The sequence below is a fragment of the Python bivittatus genome, unplaced genomic scaffold (genome assembly GCF_059951505.1).
Source record: "Python bivittatus isolate LINGU-HERP-01145 unplaced genomic scaffold, Pbiv_v1 ctg000030_np1212, whole genome shotgun sequence".
In the NCBI taxonomy this organism is placed as follows: domain Eukaryota; kingdom Metazoa; phylum Chordata; class Lepidosauria; order Squamata; family Pythonidae; genus Python; species Python bivittatus.
Window position 1 is genome coordinate 6,745,539 of NW_028277031.1, and position 11,133 is coordinate 6,756,671.

The 11,133-nt window shown below is 41.3% G+C and overlaps 1 protein-coding gene across 1 annotated transcript; it reads left to right on the top strand.

Moving 5' to 3' along the window:
• The first annotated feature begins 8,547 nt into the window (after positions 1 to 8,547).
• Positions 8,548 to 10,075, top strand: LOC103066193 (olfactory receptor 5V1-like). Its single transcript, XM_007424618.1, has 2 exons — positions 8,548 to 8,671; positions 9,138 to 10,075. Exons 1-2 carry the CDS (start codon positions 8,548 to 8,550, stop codon positions 10,073 to 10,075), a joined length of 1,062 nt encoding a protein of 353 aa, XP_007424680.1.
• Positions 10,076 to 11,133: the final 1,058 nt, after the last annotated feature.

Below are 11,133 nucleotides of genomic sequence, written 5' to 3' on the forward strand. Positions count from 1 at the left end.
CACCCATGGCTCTCTAGGGGGTGGTGTTCCAGAGGGCAGGTGCCACAGGAGGCCTGCGTGCTAGGTCATGATAGATGACACTGTTTAAGCAAAAGGGCCTGGAATGTAACCACTCTGTGGGACCTTACAGGATGGGCAGAAACTACGGGAGATAAATGGTACCTGAAAGAACCAGTATCAAAAGTCACTGAGACAGTAAGCAAGAAAACAGTATCAAAAGTCACCAAGAAGTCTGAAAGGAACGGCGCACTGCCTCCATCCAGGTCCTGACACGGATCGTTCAGGAGACATTCAATGCAATGTCTTCAACAGCTGGAGCACTGCATATACACCGTCTTTCTGCAAAAGGAGCTCTGTGTCACCTCCCATACCTTACCATAGCATCAAGCTGTTCAAACCATGCTCTGCAGAAAGGTCTTCTAAGGTGTTGCGGCATGTACATGGTTAAATACTCTTCTATCTGGAAAACTGATTTATGTTGTGCCAGCCACTTCAAGGACTTCCTACATTGAAGTGATGTTATGTCAGGGCATCTTGAGCAGTGGCATCCATCGTTCGAACCTTTTCTTGGCCTTCAGCTCTGTCTGATCTGGGAATTGAAGCAAAAAATCCATATTGTGAAATGGTGTTTGTAATTTGAACAGCCCAAGTCTGAGAGGACCTATTGAAAGTCTGTTCTTTAAGACACAGCTTTGGCGGTCTGAGTCCACCAATCACTTTAATCAGTACTTTAATCACAATCCTTTCATTGTGAGATGACTTTGGGGTGTTGGGGAGGAGAGAGAGGGTTTCTAGCTCTGCCCTAACTGCAGAAGCGGTAGTGAATTTATCCTCCCCAAGATACATTTTAGGAAGGGGAACTGCATTTGCTCCCAAAAAGGAGCGTTTACGAGTCCCCATAATTCTGCACCATTTGTGATCATCAGAACATTTGGCATTATGTACCTTGATTATTAGAGTCAGGGATCCAAGGTAGCTACAGTTGGCAATGTGCAGTTGGCACTGGCTGTGGCCCTTAGTGAGCTTCTCTTAAGATGCAGAAGCCAGGAGCCTGTTTCTGCAAAGACAGTATCTAAGTACAAATAGGACTTAACTTGGTCTTTGTGTTCCCTATCCAGATTCCACTCATACCTGTTCTGTTTCCTCCCAGAGCTTGGACTTGGTCTTATTAATATTCAGGGAGTTATATTCAGCTAAAACTACATTCATCCCTATCTGGATATGAGACATTCATACCATATCATCTGCATAGAGCAGGATCTTTACGAGTTTATTGTTAGTGTTAGGCATATGGACATTGGTTAATTGAAGGTTAATTAGTTAATTGAATTAATTAATTCGTTGATTTTGAATTACGAAATTGAATTAGCTAATTTAAATTGATTCAGTACATATACTTAAACGAAATTGAGTTAATTATTTAACTGAAGGTTAATTGGTTAATTTGTCCTGTTCCCAAATTTTCATGGGATATAAGGACAGAATCAATTGCAATCTCTGAGTTGAATCAACCTTCTGGCATTTGTTCAAGTTACATCATCAGAAACAAATAAATATACTTTTCAACACTTCTACAGGTTCTCAGATTGCAACTGAAACTTAGAGTTCTGAAACAAAGAAATCTTCTGAGTACTTGTTTAAGTTATGACATCAGGAAATCTGCACCTTACCACCTGTTAGTTCTGTTTTCCCCTTCTTTTCTTTGAAAAATATTCTACCTGAATATTGATGGTATATATAGTGGAAATTTTCTACCAGGCTTTAATGAACCAAAGCAATTGGAAATCTGCTAATGTTTCTTGATCGGCATGCAAAGAATGTCATAATTCTTGGGCTCCAGGCAAGAAAAAGTGCCAGGAGCCCCAAACATTCTACGTACAGAATTGTACAAAGATGGGGAGGACACACAGATGTCAGGTAGATGTCAAAAATAATTCATTTATAAGGACTAAAAGGAAGGGCATAAGGTGGGCAGATGGCCCATAACGTGGACATGATGGTGCCTGAGGTCATCATGAAATGACCCTGTCTGTCCAATTACCCCAGTGTTTTTCAAACTTGGCAACCTTAAGATGAGTGGATTTCAACTCCCAGAATTTCAACTCCCCATGCTGGCTGGGGAAGTCCACCCATCTTAAAGTTGCCAGGTTTGAAAAACACTGAATTAACTTATCAGTAACATACAGTAGTAGACTCTGCATCTGACTACTTTTTATCATTGCAATGGGATGACCTTCTTCACAATTCACTCCCAAGAAATACCATGTCTGGAATTCGTCATCTGTCTCCTGCTGCAGTTGCCCAAGGCCATTGATTCATTAGAGGAGCAATACTTTGTAACATAAAAGGCTTACAAAGAACCTATAGTTAATAATAATAAATAATAAAAATAGTTAATAAGGTCACATGATCTAAAGAAGCAAGGCACAAAAAGGCAAGGAATTTCTAATAACAGAGAAAACAGAGTTATTCTATTTTAAACTTCTATTTAACAAATTCAGATCATATCATCCTCCTCATCCTCATCTTGATTATTCCAGCCATCTTTCTAGACTGATTAAACATGACTATCATTTTGTCTGGCTTTTGTTTTAGTTTTATTTCAAGCAAAAATATTTACCAAATATATTTTGGAGACTCACCAATGTAATTCTTCCCAGTCAAAGCCTCTAGCAAAGTGCTATCATACGACTGAGTAATGATGAATAGGATGAAAAATAGGGGTGACCATTGGCTGCTGATGGGCACCTGATTAAAAAATGTGCAAGCAAGCATGATCCAAAGTTGCCAACCTGAAGGACTATCTTGACATCTAACTTGGTTCTTAATGTGATCTGGGCTCAGACAACACTAGAATGTTCTGTGGCTTTTTTGCTGCCCCCTGGTGGTCATCCTAGGTAACCTGGGTTTTGCAACCTAGGTTTATTAAACCTGCTATGGGCCCCATGTAGTCCCCATAATAAAATAAAAATAAAAGCGGCATGGCCTCAGGCCTATATTGAGTAGGGACAAGGAATTATTGTATGGTTGAAGAACATCTGGATACTATTTCTGTTTGGGAGACAAAACCCACCCACACCTTCTCTGGAGCATCCAGTTGTTTGGGCTCCAAGCTAACTGTAATTCAAAAGGGTGATTGTGTCTTTGGAATGCCCTGGAGTTGTGCAAATCAGTCTCAGATGTATCTTAACAAGCAATCTTTGAGTGACTGTTGTGATCCAAGAACCATAACAAAGAAGTAGCAAGTTACAGGAGGCCTTTTATCGAAAGTTAGAAGCTGACTTTTAATGAAGTATCATAGCATCCTTTTTCCGAGAAACACCTGAAGGACCAGCACTTAGGGGACAATGCAAAATAGACACCAAGAAGTTGAGCTTCTTGTATCCCTTCTGAATTAACTTTCTCACTGTCTTACCACCAAGAGACAATCAACCGTAGTTCCCCTGAGACAATTAATAAGATCTGCCTCCTCGGCTGGCAGGGCAGTATCAAATCATAATGTAGGATGTCTGGATCGTTTATTAAGTTGTATTCAAATGGACAGTAGTTTCTTTTTTATATATGTTATTTTGATTACAGAAATTTTTAAAAGAATAAAATCCATACAAATTTTGAAAAAAAAAAGTAAGGAAAATAAAGAAAAGTAATACGTGAAAAAAGGTGCAAAGAAAGAAATAAAGAGAAGAAAGGGAAGGGAAGGGAAAGGAAGGGAAGGGAAGGGAAGGGAAGGGAAGGAAAGGAAAGGAAAGGAAAGGAAAGGAAAGGAAAGGAAAGGAAAGGAAAGGAAAGGAAAGGAAAGGAAAGGAAAGGAAAGGAAAGGAAAGGAAAGGAAAGGAAAGGAAAGGAAAGGAAAGGAAAGGAAAGGAAAGGAAAGGAAAGATTATAAAGAAGCAACTTCCAATCCTTTTAACAGCAGTTACAAGTACATTTGTATTTTACTCCCTTTCTCTAAGCTTATAACATAATTTCCTTCTTTCCATAGTCTACCCTTTCTAATCATCAAATCCATAAATCACAAGTTCGTTTTTCTTCTTTTTTCAGCAAAAAGTCCATAAGGGGTTTCTAGTCACTAATCAATGTAGTTATTGTCCTTTCTCAAACGGGCAGTACTTTCAAGAAATAAAAGAGTTGTTATTTTCTTGGGTCACCTTTTCTGGTCTTTGTAAAAGGTCAATAAGTACAAATAGTTCCCCAGTTAAGAATACCTGGTTTAAGGATGACCCATAGTTAAGAACGGAGCCTAGAGTAGCAAAATTTGATTCAATACACAATGATTCAAGTTAAATCCACAAAGGTTCGTGTTCATTACACAATACTACTTATGCAGTATTATACAATAATACTGTTCTGGCTTACATACAAATTCAACTTAAGGACAAATCTTGGAACAGAACTCGTTCTTAAACTGAGGACTATCTGTATACATATATGCCACATGCCTTGCAGGGCCTTAATCATTGTTTCCTTGCTGTTCTTATCCCTTCAAGAATCTCACTGATAGTTGTAATTTCTCTTCCATTTACTGACTTAACAACCTTGATGAGATAGCTTAGACAGAGAAAGAAGGAGTCATGCACCCCTTATGCCAAGCCCTGCTTTGCTTAACTATACTTATTGGGGGTCAACCGTCCTTGATGGGGTTCATAGGACTGGCTGCGCCTTAAATCATGATCTAAAGGTACAACAGCTGCATTCACACAACACAACAGGTCCAAGCCAAGCCCATCAGGTGAGCATTGTTACTGAATCAGTGACTACCTAAGGGCCAGGATGAGAACCAACGGCAGTGGACAATCCAGATTTCCAGGACTAAACATTGGATAATGGATTTTTTGGAGACTCTGACTTGAAGCCATAGGAAAGGCACGGGCATTTTAGTGTTGTTTGACCCATTTATGTTTAAAAGGGCAGAGGGTAAGTAGACAGAATGGTGGCTGCAAAAATGATAACCTGATAAATAGACCTTGGCATCTACCAGCATCCCTGTCATCCTGTCTGTTAAAAAATCTTTTGAATTAAAAATCCTTCCTACAGTAATTGAGTGAGCTGCAAAGAATCTGCCCCTAGATCAGCTTTATTTAGAAGCGCGCTATGGAGACATGCTTAGGAAAGTGAAATGGCACCAACAGCTATTAGCTATTGTCACCTATGCCCACTAATTCCCAGGGAAGTCTGTTTTTAAGGCTCTAACTGGCCAGCTGGGAATTTTGTGAGCTCAAATCTCCAGGATTGCTCATTTTAGAGATGGTGGAGCAACCTGGCTTTCCCACAGCCTCCTTTCTCTTCTTTCTGTATCCAGGCCCCATCTCTCAGTCTTCCCTCTCGTTCTCTTGCCTCTGTTTCCTTCCCTTCACAGCATCCCCCTCTTTTTCTGCTATTTTCCCCAGCCCCTTCTGACTCTCTCTTCTGTCTTCTCCCCAGCTTTGTCCTCATAATTGTCAGCCTTCCCACATAGACCAGACAGGGAACATGACCAGATGGGCTAATTCTACTTTATTGTAAAGCTACATTAACAGAATCTTGCAAATCTGAAAGTACAAATCTCCTGCCGTCTCTTTTACAGCCTGATAAGTTAGGGAGGTTCCTTTTGGAGTTTCTTTCTCTGTCCATTATGCAGCTGTGGGCTATGCCCCCTCTTATCTGATCATTCTCTAGGCAGCATCTCTTCCCCCTGTCTCCCAAGGTCATTCCCACATAACATTACAATAATGTCCACCCACGAGCTTTCTGATCTTCTCCCATTGGCCAGCCCTGGATCCTGGTCCTTCTCCGTTGCTTTTTTTGTTATTATATTATTGTTATTAATACCATCAGGAATAGACGTTGAAAGGGACATGATTCAGAAAGGATACAGTGGAGAGTATTCCTGTGTATCCCAGTGTAGGACTGTGTTTGTGTCTTGCACGTGAGTGAGTGTGTGTTTGTATGAATGTGGGAGTGTGAGTGGATTGCACTTGGACAGGGGAGGCCCACATTCAAGACTGCACTCAAGCATGAGGCACACTGGGGAACACACAGGCATTCCATAAGCAAATCACATCTCATGAGCTTCACACCAGACGTTGACCTCCACCAGCTATCATGGCTTTGGTCCATCAAGGGTCTCCCACAATGCTTTTTAATAGGGCAGAGAAAGTGTAGATTAGGTCACCAGCCTTAATCATATCCAGGGCCCTGCTAATGGTAAGGACAGTACTGGTCAGTTCTAAGAGATTTTGGCCAGTAAGCTGAAAGAGCAATCAAAGCCCAATTTTACTCCAGGCATGTTCAGGCTACTCCATGCAAATCAGAACCTCTAATCTAGAGACTATCTTGCAAGCCAACATACTGTTACCCACATCCCACCCACTCGGAGATATAGGCAATGTACTGACGCCTACTCCAGAGGCAACTGTTTTGTTTAAAAACTTCAAATTGGACAGCTGAGACCAGCAGCTCATCTCCCAACTCAAGAACAACGCAAGAGATCCTCTCCAAAGGATTGTGTAGATTAATTAATTGTAAATCCATTAATTGTGTAGATTAATTAATTGTAGATCCATCAATTGTCCCTTCATCCACAAAGCCTAGACTGCTGGATCTGAAATTCCTTGGTGAATCTGTCCCCAGAGGTCCCAGGACCCTTTTAAAAGCCACCCTAGTGAAACCTATTTCCATATAACTGTTTTGAAAGGTAAGCATATCTTCTTCCTCTTCTGTTGTTCTTGATGAAACTCAGGTTAAACAGGAGCAAAACAAGCTGCTTTATATTGAACCAGACCATTCGTCTGTCTGCCTCAAGCACTGGCTTCTTTAAAAATTATTTTTTCATCAGCCAAGGGCACTATGAGGCTGAACCGTAAGAGATGGCTGGACATTTTCACACAGTTAATCTGTTGGTTTAATTCTGAAGATCTACCACGGGAAACTTAAGTCACCTATTTTTCTTAATCCTCCATGAAAATGAATAAATTAAGAGAATGACACCATTACCACACCACGAAGTTTCCACAAGGTAAATTCTGAAGGGGCACAAAAATAGGGATTAGGACCTGATGTGGCTTTGCAAAAGTTCAGGGGATGGTTTTTCTTAGCGTACTTGAAGGATTTAGAAATGGCATCTTTGCATGATTCCTCCACAGAATGCTACTAATGTGCTTCGACTCATTTAGTAAGAAAAATGAGACACAAATAGAAATATGGAGTAACGTTAGGGGGAAAGCGGAGCATTCTGTAGCATCAGACAGCTGGTCCCTGAGCTGTTTCTCTTTGTACACAAACACACACAGAGCAATCAGTGATGTGTAAACGTGGGGAATTTCTCTGGCTGGAAAACGAACACAACCAAGTTCTGAATCCTACAGCAAGAGATAAAGGTTTTCAAATCTAGTTATTATTTTAACAGTATTCTTCCTAATGATATCTGCTTGTTTAAATGCCAAATATTAAATAGCAATAGAAATAATAGAAAGAGAAATGTTTGCATTTCTTCTGAAGATTGCATGTGTGTGTTGGGTGTGCATACATAGATACACATGAAAACCTTTATATCTATATGTGTGCATTAATGCATACATTATTCACAATGTTTAATTTATTTTCTTTTTCATTTGCTTTTGCCCCTTGTTTATTTTTCTCATTTTTTTCTTTTGGCCTTTCTGTTGTAGTCACCAGGACTCCAGGCTGACGAACAGCTATTTTATTTTGGGTTTGCTTGTTTTTTTCATTCAAAAAGCAAAAACCCCAAGCTGCAAAATTCAGAATATGAAGAAAGACCGTCTCAGATCTTCTGTAACATCTCTGTTTCCTTCCTGCATGCCTGCAGGCCACGGAATGAATGTTGGTGCTTCACACATTGCTTCAGTTGTGTTGCAAGATCTAGGATGGCTGTTGGATTCTGGGGTAGTCGTTCGGAGGACAAGAGCAAGATTCATAACCAAATGTTGCAAGGTACAGTACAAGCTAGACCCCAACCATGTTTTGGTACCTTCTCAATTCCATTTCCTCTTGTCCCTCCCAGTCCCCCACTTTTAAGAGACTTCAGGAGAAGGTCTGCAGAAATAATAATAATAATATCCATAATTCTTAGGCTCTTAGTTAGAAACTGAATCATTGAAAAATACCCAGTCTAAAGTCTGTGATATTTGTTGGATTAATGAATACTACTACCAATAATAATAATAATAATAATAATAATAATAATAATAATAATAATAATAATAGATTTGCATAATCAGGGGGGTTGGAATGATGACTGACTGGGTTGGGGGACAGAAAATCAGGGTGATGGCAATGGAATAGAGTCTCCTGGAAGAAGACAGAGCTGGCTGGTTGGAGCCTTAGGCAGACACCCTCAACATTTGGGTCCAGGTCACTTTTTCATCTTTAAAGCACAAGTTGGTTCCCCCATTTTTCAATTCCAAGATCTTCCTTCTCCCCACCAGCTGAGACATTCTAAAGTCATCACATGGAGGCTGAGGTCATTCAAAATGTCCCAACTTCTGCCAGAGTGGCAAATGTTCTGCCATTTCAGCAGTGGGGAAGACAGGAGAAGGGGGTGGATCAGAAATGGTGATCTTGGTGGATAACGTGTCCCAGGCATCTTCAGCTGAAAAGGTCCCCACAGAGCTGTTGGAGAAAAATTCCCGAGTTCCCTCAGCACCCTTCTCCCATCTCAATCACCCGAACCCAAGTTAGGTGATGAGGTTTAGATTCGTCCCTCTACTCATCAGGATGCAAAGTTAAGAAGTCTTCAAAGCCTTTATTAAGAGTTTGAAGAATGTGGTCAAGGACCTAAAGAACAAGTCTGGATTTGGCAGAGTTTCCTTGGGCAACACCCTGAGCACATGGTCAACAAGCTTGTGTAGACAGTTGGAATACCCGGAAATACACAGGAGAGAAACAGCACTGGCTGTTACAAGCTTCTAGTCCAGTGTTTCTCAATCTTGGCAGCTTTCAGATGGGTGGACTTCAACTCCCAGAATTCGCCAGCCAGCCCAGCACCTTTTACCAAGTTATCTTATCCAGCAGAACAAATTCTCATGCCTGTATGTTTTTCAAACATATATAAGATGTAGCCATTGTATCATACAGCAATGAATTATTTGGTTTTGTTATGCTGTATGGGTCTATCATTTGCTTTGTTTCCTGATATTTAGGAAGTCCACTAAACCAAACTTCTTTCAAAGAATTCATACTCCTTGGGTTCTCCAACCATCCCGAATTCCAGATATTCTTCTTCTCGATCTTCTTCATTGTTTACCTGGTGACCATGCTGGGGAATCTTTGCCTCATCCTGCTGGTTGTCTCTGACAGCCACCTCCAGACCCCCATGTACTTCCTTCTCAGCAACTTGTCCTTCATTGACCTTTGCTACGTGACTTCCACAATCCCACAAATGCTGGCAAACTTCCTTCGAGAGTCAAAGACCATCTCCTACACCGGCTGCATGGTCCAAATCTTCTCCCTAATTTCATGTGTAGGTTCAGAGTGCATCCTTCTAGCAGCAATGGCTTATGACAGGTATGTGGCCATATGCCATCCACTCCTATATCCAGTCATTATGAGCAGGAAAGTGTGCCTCCAAATGGTGTCTGGGTCATGGACGGGAGGGTTCCTGAACTCCCTCATCCACACTCTTCTGACATCAGCCTTGTCCTTCTGTGGACCTAAAGAGATCCGTCATTTCATGTGTGATGTTCCACCCCTCTTGGAGTTGTCCTGCACTGATACAACTCTTAATAACATTGTGCTCCATATGGCCAGTGTCTTCATTGGCATCAGCCCCGGCTGCTTTATTGTCATTTCCTATGGGTTCATAGCTTCTGCTATTCTGCAGATCCATTCAGCCAAGGGCAGGCACAAGACCTTCTCTACTTGTACGTCTCACCTCACAGTTGTGATCACCTTCTTTGGGACAGCTCTGTTTAACTACAACCGGCCCAATGTGGGCTATTCATTAGATGTGGACACCCTGGTGTCAGCTCTATACTGTGTGGTCACCCCCATGTTAAACCCAATCATATATAGCCTGCGGAACCAGGAAGTGAAGACAGCTCTGAAAAGAATGGCAAAGAGAAAGCAGGAGACGCTCTAAATCCAAGATATTTCCCACTCCAGAGGGAGCACCCAGTGCTCCTCACTGGTGTAGAAGAGTATGGAGGAGGCTCCGAAGAAGGAATTCAACAGCCGTTAAGTAAATACCAGCTTAGCTTTGGAAGGCACGAGCGAGTGAGGAAGAAACTCAAGATTGTCCCACTTTAATTCTCTTGGTGGAAGGAGAGAGGGCAGGGAGAGAATCTGTCTGGCTGTCAAGATTCTGTTATTATACCCTTTATCCATCAAGTAGAGTTCCCGTTGTCCTAGTGGAATCTGTTTTCTGATCTGGATGACCTCAAAGGGCCAATGCCTTCAAAAGACAGTTCTCCCCACATAGAAAGCTAACATGTCAGGAGAAAACTAGGGCTACCAGGCTGGGTTTGCAAACCTCTCAACAACCATTAGATGGCAGCAAAGCCTAGTGCTTTCGGCCTCTCTCTGCAGCCATCTGATGGCCTTCTGGGTGTTTTGCAGCTCAGATCTGGTAGCCCTGAGAGAATAAGGATAAAGAATAAAGAACTTATTCTTAGGGTGTGGTTTTCTGAGTGACGGTTGGTGAAATTGACCGAACTTGCTGAGATGGATAAACTGACTTCTTTGATTAGAGAAAGGTCACTGGTGACATTCATCGATGACGGGAAACCCCATATGGACTTTTTGCATAAAAAAGAAAACGATTTTGTGACATGGTTTTGATTAGACTTGTATGCATAACTGCTGAGAGGAAGACTGGAAGCTATTTCTTTATAATCTCTTTTCATGTTTTCTGTTCTTTTATTTTCTCTTTCTTTTTCTATCTCCTTTTCTCTCTGTCTCTTCTTTTGTCTTTCCCTTCTTTTATCTTTCACATTTGAACGTACTTTTATCTTTTTCTTTGAACGTACTGATTATATATGTAAAATCTTTTAATAAAAAACTACTAAAAAAAAAGACCTGTGGACTTCAACTCCCAGAATTCCCCAGCCAGCGTGTTTCAAGGGATTTCCCATTCAAGCCCTGCAGTTCCCCTCGTTGGCCACCAGAGGGCAAAGCCAACCGCCACGTCGCTTTCCTTCG